Source organism: Zingiber officinale, chromosome 3B (genome assembly GCF_018446385.1).
Source record: "Zingiber officinale cultivar Zhangliang chromosome 3B, Zo_v1.1, whole genome shotgun sequence".
Classification (NCBI taxonomy): domain Eukaryota; kingdom Viridiplantae; phylum Streptophyta; class Magnoliopsida; order Zingiberales; family Zingiberaceae; genus Zingiber; species Zingiber officinale.
Window position 1 is genome coordinate 76413814 of NC_055991.1, and position 14471 is coordinate 76428284.

Sequence of the window (14471 nt, forward strand, 5' to 3'; positions counted from 1 at the left end):
GATGAAAACAAAAAACCTAATTTTATATCATTCTGAACTATCAGTAATCGATTTTGACCAAAATTTGGCCAAAATAGAAACATGAATTAGATTTTTCAAGCATATCCATCTTAAAAAAATCATTCCTCTCAATATAATATGTCAAATTGATATTTAAAAATATGAATATAATTAAGAAAACTAGATGAATACATAGAATTTGATTTTATATCATTCCGAGTTCTTTAGGTTTATCTATCAATTTCGCCTGAAAGCGATCAAAATCGACTTATGGACCTACAGAGTTCAGAATAACATGGAACCGAATCTTATCGGTTTATCTAGTTCTCCTAATTATATTCACGCTCTCAAACATCAATTTGATATACTATATTAGAGTAGTGTTTTTTTTTTACACGAATGTGTCTGAAAAATCTAATTTGTGTTAAAAAAAAATTACTACTCTCACTACTATATTAGAGCTAAGCATGATATGAAATCATATTCTATGTATTCATCTAGTTCTTCTAATTATATTTATGCTCTTAATTATCAATTTGGCAGACTATATTAAGAGTAGCGATTTTTTAACACAATGTGTCTGAAAAATCTAATTTGTGTTAAAAAAATCACTGCTCTGGATATATTATGTTAAATTGATGTTTGAGGATATGAATATAATAGGATAACTAGATGAACACATATGACCTGGTTCCATGACATTCTAAACTCTCTAGGTCCATGAGTTGTTTCTGGTCAAAATATGTCAAAATCGACTGATAAACCTAAAGAGCTCGAAATAATATGGACTCATGCCCTATGTGCTCTCTAGTTTCCTGATTATATTCATATTCTCAAATATCAATTTAACACACTTTATTATCAGCAATGATTTTTTTTAATTCAAATTGAGTAGTTTAATTGATGACTACCGTGGAGCAATCGATTAAATTGCTTTCAATCATAAATTTAATCGATTTTTATATAGTAATCGATTAAAACATTATTTTTAACAATTAGAAATTTAATTCATATTAAAAAAAAATTATTTTTTAATATATTATATCAAATGTTGTTTGATGGTATGAATAGAATCAAAAGAATTAAATGAACATATAGGACATAATTTTATATTATTTTGAGTTTTTTAAGTATTGTGGCAAAAAGAAGAATGACGGAGGAGGTAAATTACAGGCGGCTATTAGTATTTGGAATAATGACTAGCACATAAGGAAGGCATTTATCTTGGCTTTGTCGAGATTCGAACCCCAGACATCATTGTGACAACACCTCATGCGCTAGTAGCCACTAGACCCATCCGAGGGGATCAATTAAAATCAACTTATTTGGAATGATATATATTCGTCTAGTTTTAATTATATCCATGTCCTTAATTTGACACATTATATTGAGAGCAGTAATTTTTTTAACACGAATGTGTCAATTCGTGTTAAAATATCATTACTAACAAATTGATGTTTGAGTTTCGGTCAAAATCGACTGGTAGACGTAGAGAACTCGAAATAACATAAATCATGTCCAATGTATTTGTCTAATTCTCCTGATTATCTCGATGCTCTCTAACATCAATATATTGATTAATAATCTGGGGTTCGAATCTCGGCAAAGCCGAGGTAAATGTCCCCTTATGTGCTAGTCAGTATTCCAAAGGCTAATAGTCGCCCGTGATTTACCTCCTCCGTGTTGACCCTGGGACGAGTTGACAGAGACGTTGGGGGCGAGCATATTCGCCTTTTGTCATAATATATTGATTAATAATAATTTTTAAAATATGAATTAAGTCTTTTTAATCAATTACTATATTATAGTAATCAATCGGGGATAAATGAGAAGAGGTAAAATGGGTATAGAGTATGTAATTTGAATATTTAGAAAACTAGCTGGATCGGTAAAAGCTGAAACTTTTTCTAATAAAATTTAAAAATATTAAAGATCTAGAAAAAATATATATATAAAATTATAAGACATATAAAAAATCAAATAATATTGACTACTTTAAAAAAAACATCTTTTACCTATATCATAAAAAACATTTTTTAATTATTAAAATAATATCCTATTCTTGACTTGATATTACTTTCGACAAAGTAGCCCTATCTTGAATTAGGGAGCAAAATTCACCGAATTCGAAATTCGATTCAATTAATTAGAAAAATTATTTTTTAAAAAAAAATCTTGATTATTTTAGTTTATTCAGTATTTTAAATTTAAAATTTAATTAAATTGAACGTATAAATAAACTTTATATCACAACAACCATGCAATTCAACTGATAAATCAAACATAACCATTAAATGTTGTTTCATCAATCAACTATTAAAAAAATGGTGTAATGATTAACTCCGCTAACGAATAATCAAAGAATTTAAGATTCAAGTCTCAACACAACACAAGGAGTTTTTCCACCGGTAAAAACTAGGCCTAAGAAAGCTAACTAGAAGAGTTGAATACCTAGAAAAGTTATCCTAACATATTGACATAGTTATTATCTATATAGGTACAAAATGCCTTCTTAGAAGAGTGTAAGACCCTACTGAAAAGCATGCTAAGATGACAACTTTACTCTTTAAAAAAAAACTTAATTAATTTGCTTTATACCCAACAACTTCAAAAGTTATCAAGCCTCCTATTTATACTCCTCCAGTTAAACTGACCGAGAATAAAAGGATATTTTAAATATAAAATAAAAGATGCAATTTCCTTTTAATAAATTTTAAACGAGTAGCCCTTAGAATGCCCTTTTGATTTTCTCTTGTAAAAGAACAGTTGCTTCATTGAGTATTCCTTGTAAAAGTTTCCAAGTAAAAGAATGTTAATTGCTAATTGATTAGAGAGAATGTTTAGAAAACTAGACAAAGGGTGATCAGCCAAACCTCCTTCGCGGTTCCCTGATGGAACGGATTGGTCCAAAAAGACAGTCTTTGTCGACTACATATGTGCTGTGAAGATCAGGGTCATCTCAGAATCAAACACTATCAGACATATTAGAGATGGAGTCACTGAAATCATCATTATGACTCAAATGTAATGATAATAATAATAAAAAAGAAAGGTGAGGATTGAGAAACACTATCATTTGATTCCTCCTCAAGTGCAAATATTACCACCTAAAACAATCACAAAGTACATACAAGTGCAATGGTTTGGTTAATCTTCAAGCAGTTTGTTCTCTGCACTGTACAATCTCATGCATGGTGCCAACATTATGATTGAGTTTTGCAGAATGCACACATCCATCTAAAGCAACTACCACTTACCTTTTTCTTCTCTTAGGTTCAACCTGCAGCAATTGAATTAAAAAAAACAGTGAAAAAACATGAAAAATCCAAAAAATGAATATTGACTACTGACAAAGAATACAACAACATCAACCAAACTTTATCCATGGGTCGCCTACACTATTGATAGAGAATGGTTCCTGAATAATGTTCTTCGTAATATGAAAGAATTGATTATGTTTCTTGTCAACCCCAAGTAGTGGGAAATTGGAGTATTTGACCTATGTAAGTGAACCCTCATTCAACATTTTTCATATGATTTGATTGAGCCGTGGTTTAAAATTTTGTACCGTGCCGAGCGAAACAGACGAAATTTGCCTTTTTGCCCATAGCTTGTAGCTCTGCACCAACACAGCGAGTTGCCGCAGATCGCAATGATCTCCGCTCAGTCATGGAGGCACTACTATCCCACTTTGACCTCTACAGTGTCGTAGAGGATCACAGAGGCCCTTGTAACCTCAACGAGGTCGCAAAAGGATTATAGTGCCTCCACAACCCCGCGGAGGTCACGACGTCGCCGCGATCCCGAATTTTTTTTCTTATTAAAAAAATTATTTTATTTTAATTTTTTTAATATTAAATTAAATTTTGTAATTTTAATTAATATATTTTATATTTTACAAAATACTGAATCGTGTTGATACGACACGATACAATACTGAAATTATATCGATCTGGTCATAAACTGAAACTCTGAAATGGATTGATATTTTAGATCATGGATTGAGCCAATTATTTAGTTTCGGTCGAAAGGATTACTCAAGTCTCAAGTTACCTTTAGTAATAAAGTAGAATTTTTAGGTCTCCATTGGAGCCACACACTTTTAACCTCAATGGTGCATTTAGTGGGCCGAGCGAATCAGTTGGTCCTATCAAGCCAAGTGGGCCAAGAGATTCAATCTAGTTCAATAGGTCAATCGTCCAATCAAGTGGGCCATTCAAGCGCAGGCACCACAAAGTGGGTTGGGCAAGTCGATCAAACAGTGAAAGGAGAGCAATGGACTAGCTAGTTAAGTAGGGTAGATTGGTAGACTCAACCTAGATCATGTGAGCTAGACAAGTTAGACAAAGCATTGTTTTATTGTTGTGAAAAGTATTATTTATTCCTTGTGAATAGTCTATTCTATTCCATGATCCAAACTAAGAATTATTCATATTTTATTCTTTGTTTATTTCATTCCATATTTATTCAACTTTTCTAACTATAAATTCTATCGATCATCTATGGCAATGTCAATGGTTTCTCTTATTCTACATAGCTACACCTAACTAATCCTAATAATGTTGTTCTTTTTCTAGCAACTCCAGAAATGTATCTTAGTGATCTTATCTATGCTAGACTAATATTCCTAAGTTGTTAACTTGTTTTCTAACTATCGAGCAATAATCATTACATATGGTCGGTCGCCAGTCTTTGAATTTGTCCTAGAGGCAAAGCACAATACGTGGCTTCAAAATCTCCTCCCTTATAATCAATGTTTACACTGTTAATAATATATTCATTAGTATCTCTTGATAATTAATCCAAGGTAAGTAGCTTGAGCATCCAACTTAATTATCTAAAGTTGATCATAGCATGAAATTAACCGAGATGAGATTAGATAGGGCTATCCAAACCAAAATCCGTCAACTTTGTTATGATTATAATTTGATACACCAAAAATTCTTGGAGCAAATTGTGAAACTTCCATGAGTACTAGAAACTACAAAACGAAAACTGAGAACTATGCTAAAACTAATGGTCTGAATATAAAACCAGAAAACGAGAATAAATGAAGACAATGGTGTTTCAAAAATGGTTTATTTCCACCAAATTGTGAGAGGAATATCATTGTCATCATACTACCTAGTACCAAAATCTCATAGTAAATTCCCTCTCTATACCGCTAGAAAGAGCAGAATCTTTTCCAGAAAATTACCCACATGAACATGATCAAGTAGGAATCCATGTTTACTTATTTTTCTAAATAAGTGTAATTTCAGTGATTAAAATAATTGAACATATAAACACTACAAATAATACCTTGGTATCAGAAACTGTCGAATCTGGATATCCATTTGATGATCTTTTTTCATCAGCTTCTGAGTCACAGTCTGAGCACAGAAAATGTTCTAACTTTTTTGCTTGTTCAATACTCATGCCCATGCAAGTTGGATGGAACCTATTTGAATAATCATTATTTACGTCAGGATGAATGAACCATAGTAAAGTCAGAGGTCTTAAAAGAGCGAAATAACCCTGGCCATTGACACGAACTCAAATTCTAAAAACTGATCCTCATAATTATAGAAACTAATAGGACCTCATCCCATGGTACAAGAAAGCATAAGATGAAATTGGTAATTCTCTAAGAATTGTATCATATCACATGTTAACCATCATTCCGAAGTAATAAACATGCTTATCTTTCAATCAAGCCATTAAAGTAACATATAGAATACTTTCATGTCATAATTTTGGAATAAAACTCTTATAGTGGCAAAAGGCGTTGCATATGGGGATTCTGTCAAAAGAAAGTACATAGATAGCTTTAAAAAGAATACAATGGTAAAAAGCTGGAGCAATATTCCACATTGACTTGTGTACAAACATTTGAGTCTAACAAAATTATATGGAAACTGAAGATGATAAATGAAAGCAATCAAAAGTAGTAAACAAAAAGGAAACCTCTGGCGCAGACAAGTTGACATGATTCTTGGATTTATCTCCCAAGAATTGATTGGCTAACAGACGGGGCTAATTACTAGAGAGGCATTCAGGTTTCCTATAACCTATAATCTTGAGATCCTATTGAAAAACTGTATAAATGGGCACATCTACTAGAAAATTTTTACTAGATTTAGAAGCTTGAAAAATCACATGATGTAAGTTTACTTGGTCCAAAAGGATATTCACACCCATATTTCGACGTGTATTCATCTGTAAGGTTTTGTTAAGCATTTATAGGACAAATAAATGAGCGAAAAAAGGTAGTACTGCAAGATCCATTCATGCAGAATAAAGGATGCACAGTACACACAGTGCTCGGGTGATGAAACAAAACGATATGGAGGAGAAGCTGCAATGAAAGGCTTAAAAAAAAAGGCCTATATAAGAATACACAAACCCTGACTTTTAAGTGACCCAGAAAGATCCCTAATCCATCTCCCTCCAAAAGATTTCCCTACTTTATATTGCGTATACCTGGTTGGTATGGATGAGCATCAAAACCAAAAAATGAAAAACCAAACTGAAAAAATTCAATAAATACATTTAACTGTTTTGTTTTAATTGAAAATTATTGGAGATTTCCGTTCTGATTATATTTTAGTTAGGAACAATGCTAGATCGATAGATAGGAACATGAATGTATATATATATACTAATAAAGATTATAGAATTTAGTCTATTATTTGATGAAGTTTTAACATTAAAGATAAATTTTATATTTTTAATCTAACTTAACCAAATTGAAACCAATCAGATCAGTTTACTTTTGTTTGGAAGCTACAGCTTATCTGTTTCCGTTTGATTTCCCTTTGGAAACTTCTAACATTTTTATTTGTTCTGGTTAGGAATTTTGTACTAAATTAATATAGCTAATTTATACCCACTCCTATTGGTTCGAAATAAAGACAAAACATAGTAAGAGAAAGGAAAAGTAACAACTTGCAAAATTGATTGATGCCAATACAAATCGCTCAAATGGGATTGATGCCAATAAAGGTTTATCCGTCTTTCTCAAGAAATTGATACTCTCACAAACATAGATAGAGAAATTCTAAAAAAATAGAGATTCGAAGAATTACTTATAATGAGATTATGCTGCAATAGAAAATTGAAGAAATAGATTAAACTTGGTAAGATTGAGGTGGAAATTAATGGAATCAATTGAAGTTTGGTCAAATTAGGTTGAATTTGGAAAGTTAATAAATCTAGCCTTCCTTTTGTTGATCTTAGTTTGAATCCTAGTGAACACGATTGGAAGGAAGGAGTGTAAATCTCTGTTGCTCTTTCAAATTCTAGTTTAAATAGCTTAGCCTCGCTATTCACTAAGGGACAAGATTGTTACAAGATCAAGTTGTCAACTTTGTTGTTGCTCATGATCCACCACTTAGACCTAACACCTCATCCATCTTTTTGCTTGTTATGAGATCAACCTGGTTTAGATTATATAGAAGTTTAGCGGAAGCTAAACATAGAATTCAATTCAAAAGAGCATAACATGGCAACCTGACAATTGAACTTAACTGAATTGTTCCTTATCCAACTAAGTCATTCCTTCAGGCATATTTGCTTTTTTAAGTAGTTTATATGTTTACTATACTTTCTCAATTTTTCTATCAAGTAGAGATCTTATTGATCCTTTTTGAAAACAACGGTTTTGTTTAGGAATTCTGCAAGGAGTCACAAAAACAACCTCTTGTAATGTAGGATAAAGCAATATACAATAGACCCTTTCCCAGGACCCCACATTGATGGGAACTTCGTGCACCGCCAATCCTTCTCAAGAAATTGATAATCTCACAAACATAGATAGAGAAGTTCTAAAAAATTCAAAAAATTACCTAGAATGAGTTTATGATCCAATAGAAAATTGAAGAAATAAATTAAACTTGGTGAAATTGAAGTGGAAATTAATGGAATCAATTGAAGTTTGGTTGAATTAGGTTGAATTTGGAAACTTAATAATCTAACCTTCCTTTTGTTAATCTTAGTTTAAATCCTAGTGAACAGGATTGGAAGGAAGGAGTGTAAATCCCTATTGCTCTTTCAAATTTTAGTTAAATAGCTTAACCTCGCTATTCACTAAGGACCAAGATTGTTACGAGATCAAGTTGTCAACTTTGTTGTTGCTCGTGATCCGCCACTTAGACTTAACACCTCATCCATCTTTTTGCTTGTTATGAGATCAACTTGCTTTAGATTATATAGATGTTTAGCGGAAGCTAAACATAGAATTTCAATTCGAAGGAGCATAACATGGCTATTGGGATTATAATCAAAGTTCTACATTTGAAATACATGGAAAAGATCATAGGGTTATAAGATGGAAGATATTTCCATTGGAATGAGGTCTTTTGGGTAGAGCCAAAAAAAAAAAAAAATCCATTTGAGCTTAGGCACAAAGTGGACATTATTATACCATTACGGAGATATATGAATTTCATCGGTCTAACCGTGAGAACCTAACAATTGAACTTAATTGCTTTGTTCTTTGTCCAACTAAGACATTCCAAGGTTTAAAATTTCAATCCGTGCCGAGGTTTCAGTCTTGGACCGGAACGATACGGTTGCGGTACTGTATCATGTCGTGCCAATATAATTTCGGTATTTTTTAAATATAAAATACATTAATTAAAAACTAAAATATTTAACATAAATATTTTTAAAAAATAAACAATATAAAAATAATCTTTAAAAAAAGAAAAAGATATGAAAATAGATAAATAAATAAATAAATAATTTATTATAATTTTTAAATTAAAATAAATAAAATATAAAATTAATTAGATAATTTTATTAGGGTTTAATAAAGTCTCTTTAGATTATCTTCATCATAGCTAGGAGTTGATTAAAATAATTAACCTGTTTAATTAAAAAAAAATCTGAAATCCGACACCACTCGCAAGCCCGCACAACTTCGACACTGTCGCGGGGTTGCACGACCAACCATGGCCGCGAGGATTGCGTGACTCCTTTGGCTCGACCCCGTTGGCCGTGTGACCCCTCTGTAGTGACCGCAGGGTCGCAAGATGCCTCCGCAGGGTAGCGGAAGGGTTATGCTACCCCTCCGCTGCTGTTGCAAGGTCGAGTGACCCCTCCGCTGCAACCACGGGACCGCACAACAAGTCGCACATGTTGCGGGTCTAGTGTCGAGGTCGTGCCGATGTCGGTCACCGAGCGGAATGAGATGTTTCGCCCGTTTCGGCACGACACTTTAAACTATGAGTCATTCCTTAAGACATTTTTGCGTTTTTTTAGTTCTTTGTCAGTTTACTGTATTTTCTCAACTTTTCTATCAAATAGAAATCTTGTTGATCTTTATTGAAAATAGCAGTTTTGTTTAGGAATTCTGCACAGTTTTTTACCAAAAGGAGCGACCACGTTTTCTTATTTACCAAAAGAAATACCCTAGTTTCAAAACTACCAACAAAAGCACCAAAAACAGTGTTATTCCCTTCCTATCCCTCCCGCCACCCTCCTAAATCCCACGCTGTTTTTCAATGTATGGGCCTTATATGGTCCAATATCAGGCCTGATATTGGACCATATCAGGCCCAACATGCATGATATGGGAATATATTAGGCCCGGTGTGGACCTGATATGGAAAATATCAGGCTAGGCCTGATATTGGATCATATCATGCCCTTTTTAATCCTGGAGGGGGGATGCATTGGAAAACGACGAGAAAGAGGGGATTTAGGAGGTTGGCGGGAGAGGTAGGAAGGGAATAACATTATATTTGGTGCTCTTTTTGGTAGTTTAAAACTATGGTGCTCTTTTTTTGGATAAATAAAGAAACGTGACCACTCCTTTTGGTAAAAAGCCGAATTCTGCAAGATGAAAGGCTAAGCCCATGTTGGAGAAATTTCCCAACTTTAGCATTTTGAATCATAAGTGCATGCTTTGGCATTCATATTTTCAACTTTAACAAACTACCAGAATTGTTTTTTTTTCAAGTTCTGTTCGACCTCCAAACCCTAGCTTGAAGCAATTATAGAAAAGACAAGTCAAGCAACACGTGAATGAGTAACCAAACTCACTCACCAATCCTTGCATCCATCACACTGGACCATTAGATCATCAGGGTTGTAAGGCATCTCACACTTGCAATATCTGAAACAAAAAAAAAAAAGAGTAAAAACACAAACTTGACAGCTAAAAATCCAATTACCAAAAACTAGGATCACAAATAATGAAGAAAATAGATGCAAACAAGGCAAATCCTACACTGCAACACGATCAGGAGTGAAAGCTCCAGTGGCCGCCTTGTACTCAAATCGGCAGAAGTAGTCCTCGGCCCCAACATTCTCCAGCTTGGTGTAGTTCTTAAACGAGTGCACAATGCACTTTCCCTCGATGGTGTGCGCGCTCTGCACGTCGTAGTGATCAGAGAGGAACAACTCCTTGGCGCCGTGGAACAGCCGCCGGCCGCCAATGGACTCCTCGGGGCGGTAGTACCACCTGACCTTCACCCGCACGTTGTTGCGGTGGTCGGCCTCGATCTTCTCCACCTTCGCCACGTACGGCGGCTTCTCCGACTCCGACGGCCGCATCAGCACGCAGTCGCCGACTTCAACATCCCCCACCCCGCGAACCCACAATAACAAAAATCAAATCAACTGGAGAAATAGATCCAAACGGAGAAAGCTACCTGCGCGGGGGAGCAAGGAGATACCTTTGACGACCTTGTTGGTGCCCTTGATGGCGTAGGAATCGAGGTCCTTCTTCCCGGGCTTGGTCTTGGCCATCGGATGAAATCAAGTCAGATGCAAACGGGGAGTGGGGAATCGGGCCGGATGAGCGCTTGCAGCGTCGACGGTGGGGAGAGTGCCGATCGAGCGGGAGCGGAGGATGGAGCGGAGGGCGGATCGAAACCCTAGAGAGAGAGAGAGAGAGGATGGAGTTTGGTAGGTTCCGGCGACAGGTAGAGGTGGCAAAGAAATGACTGACTCGAGCTTTTTACTACAACGCTACAAACGCACTCATGCTTGCCCTTCCTTTTTCGCTTATTATGAGACTCTTCGCAATTCTGCAATTAAAAAAACGGCAATTTTTATAACTAAATCGATGGACAGCAGCCGCAATTTGTTTTTTTTAGCAAAAATTAAAAGGACGATTCAAATTAAGTGCTACTTAGGTAAGTGCTTATTGGCGGGGTGCTGGGACGAGCGTATTCTCTTTGTATCGATCTAGTGGGTAGCATATGAGATGTTGTCATCATAAGGTCTGAGATTCGAATCTCGATAAAATCGAGATAAATATCTCCCTTATGTGCTAGTCATCATTTCAAAAGCTAGTAGTCATCCGTAATTTATTCTGTATTGATTTTGGGATGAATTGACAGGGACGAGCGTATTCATTTTTTATCATTATAATATAATTATTTTAAAATAATTTTGATGAAATTTTAATAATTTTAACTGAGTTATAAAGAATTTGATATTTATAGTTTAAAATTAAAAATTTAACTACAAGTATATAGTAACTATCTATTATAGAAGCTATTAAATAGTTATTATAATATTACAATAGTACGGTATTAGATGTTTTAAGTTATAGTAACTTTTACCTGTTGTTATAATAGTTAGTCATTAAAAAAAAAAGTCCTTTCATATTTATATAATTTGAAGCGCTTTTTAAAGTATTTTTTTTCTTCTTTTATTTCGTTTAAATGTGAAAAATAAGAGGAAGAAGAAATTAAATGTCGTAATAAAAATTAATTAAAATACTGAGGATGCTTGTAATTATTAGATTTATCGTTAAAAAACATCTCATTTACTATTTTTTTTTTTTTGCTAAATTTAGTCATCAACATTTGTTCACAAAACACTCACACTTCGCTTCTTGTTGTTTGATATATTTCTTTAGTCTTTATTATTTTTTAATTGACATTACATATTCAACTTATGCTACTTATGCTGACTACTAACTAATTTTTAAGATCATCGATTTAGTTTCATAAAATTTTTTCATTGATCATCAGGATAAATTAGAAACCGCTCATAGTGGGTGACAAAGCTGATCCTAGTTGTTTAAAGGCCTTAGGCGAAATTATAAATTATATCCCAATTTTATCTTTCGAATACTGCTTCTTCTAAAAAAATCTTTTGTATTATCTATCATAGAATATGATCTTGTCCGAGCGCTGAGTCAACGGACGCTGGGGACGTGGCACGCTCCGCTGTCTCCGACTGGTGGTGTAGATCTCCGACGAACCTGCAAAGAAGCCGAGCCGGGAGGGGTTTCCCGGCGACGGCCCTCCGACGCTCAAGTCAGGCAACGAGAGAAGCAGTGTAACTGTGGCTACAGTAGAGATTTGCCCATACCTTTGTCGACGTCTGGGGGTCCTTATATAGGACCCCGGGGAGAAGCGGGCACGCTTCTCTATGCGTGCACGTTTCCCCAAACATACCTTAACGAGCCCCTGTCAGAAAAGTACCTCTGGCGTCATTCTGTAATCGTCCGAGCATATCCCGGATGTGACGGTGGAAGCTTCCATCGTATGATCCTGTGTACGGCTCGGCCGCCAACCTTGCTGCCTGTCGGCGGCAGGCGTCTCGAGGATGATGTTATCCCCTGTCTCCTTTGTCCTCTTGCGCTTCCTGTCTGTTCCAGGGCCGAGCAGTTATGCCGCTCGGCGGGCATATCACTTCCGCCTTAGTCGTATGCTCGGACGAGATTGCTCCTGCCTATCTTTGTTGCCTTGTGCCACGGCCGAACGGACGGCCCGATCGGCCCTCCAACCATTTTACCTGAGCATCGGAAACCCGACCCCTAGTCGGGTTGTCTTTTATTCCATGGGGGATTCCGGTCGGCCATCTCATTCCGGTCGGTCGAGCGGCCGGTCGGCCCTCTTCTTCCGGTCGGTCAGGTCTCAGGGTTGAATCTCTTAACCTTTGACCTCCGCGTGTCATTGACCTTCCGCCAACGAGGGTCCCCCATACTTATCACCAGATCACATGCCTCCCCCTCAAGTCTAGTCGTAAGAGGCGCTAAGTCCGGCTGAGTGGACTGCCGGTCGGCCAGAATGACACTGCTCTACCACTTTCTGGAATGTTCCTCCTTACGACCGCTCGGCCTATCACTGCCGCTGGCTTTGTTACCGCGTCGACGGTCAACGCTGACGCCTTTCGGATCTCCTCGGGATTCATGCAAATCCTCTTCATTAAGGCCGAGCACGCGTGCTGTGCGTCGTAATGGGCCTCATTAAATGCGCCCCTATGGCCTGGTGCCACGTGGCACTTCCGCTGGCGTCATCGTACGGCTCGGCGATGTGTCCGATGGGACATCGACGGTTTGAAATGAACGGCCCGATGTAGGCCTCGTTTCCTGTGACCTACATCGGACGGTCGAGGCCGATCGGGCCCGACCTTATAAAGCCGTCACCTTCCTCCTCCGCCACACTTTTGCCTTCGCGTGTCCCGCCGCCTTTCTTCGGTGCTTCAGCGTTCCGGCGACTCCGCTTCACTATTTTCCGACGATTCCCCATCGCCTTCCTTCGATCTCCAGCTTCTTCGTAAGGTTCCTCCGCCTTTCCTCTTTGTTATCCTTTTTTTTTTGTCGAGTTCTGGTTTTCTGGTCGCTGTCCCTTTCATCGTCTCCCTGTCATGTGTCATTTTCTATTTTCTTGCCTTTTGCTTCCTTGCCCGATCGGACAATGGCCAGTTCTTCCCGACCCGCAGACCTCACTTTAGGTCCCTGGTATACTACCATGGAGTCTCGCTTCGATCGGCGTGACGCTGAGGCTTTGTTTGATGGTTTTGACATTCCGTCTGACTTTGAACTTATTCTTCCCTCACCAATCGCGCGGCCTCACAAACCGCCGAGCGGAGCCATCTGTTTTTTCCGCGACCAATTCACAGCTGGTCTGCGGTTTCCTCTCCACCCCTTCTTCGTCGACGTTTGCAATTTCTTTGGTCTTCCGCTCGCCCAGTTAGTTCCCAACACTTTTCGCCTTTTGTGTGGAGTGGTTGTATTGTTCAAGATACACCGCATTCCTCTCCGCCCGGAAATTTTTTACTACTTCTATTATCCCAAGCAGTCCGAGCTAGGTACCTATCTATTCCAGGCTCGGCCCGGTCTAGTCTTCTTTGATAAACTCCCCTCCTCCAATAAACACTAGAAGGAGTATTACTTTTATCTTCGTCTCCCTGAGCGGGCTCCCTTCCGAACCAAATGGCAGGTTGGACCGCCTATTTCTCCTGAGCTTAAAAGGTTTAAGACCTGACCGGACTATCTCCAGGCTGCGAACATGCTTGCCGGTCTGAAGCTCGATATCAACAAGCTTCTGCCTAAAGGCGTGCTGTATATATTCGGCATGAGTCCGAGCCGTACTCCCCTTCCGAGCAGCTTCGGTAAGAATTTCACTTGCTTATGTACTTTGAGTGCTAACTAATTTTCTTCTTTTTTCTTTGCAGCGAATATAGTCATGGAGTCCGTGATGCTCAGGATTTTGAAGAGGAAAGCTAAGGTGTTTGAGGCGGCC

At 37.2% G+C, this 14471-nt stretch overlaps 1 protein-coding gene across 2 annotated transcripts; it reads right to left on the reverse strand.

Moving 5' to 3' along the window:
* Positions 1 to 2991: 2991 nt before the first annotated feature.
* LOC122056578 (chromatin remodeling protein EBS-like) lies at positions 2992 to 10983 on the reverse strand. Of its 2 annotated transcripts, none has more exons than XM_042618589.1 (5): positions 10662 to 10983; positions 10214 to 10556; positions 10031 to 10099; positions 5302 to 5440; positions 2992 to 3280 (listed from the first exon to the last, which is right to left on the reverse strand). In XM_042618589.1, exons 1-5 carry the CDS (start codon positions 10732 to 10734, stop codon positions 3254 to 3256), a joined length of 651 nt encoding a protein of 216 aa, XP_042474523.1. In that variant the 5' UTR covers positions 10735 to 10983; the 3' UTR covers positions 2992 to 3253. The 2 variants fall into 2 exon arrangements, with proteins under 2 accessions (XP_042474523.1, XP_042474524.1); XM_042618590.1 differs by having other exon boundaries at positions 10214 to 10573; positions 10662 to 10938.
* Positions 10984 to 14471: the final 3488 nt, after the last annotated feature.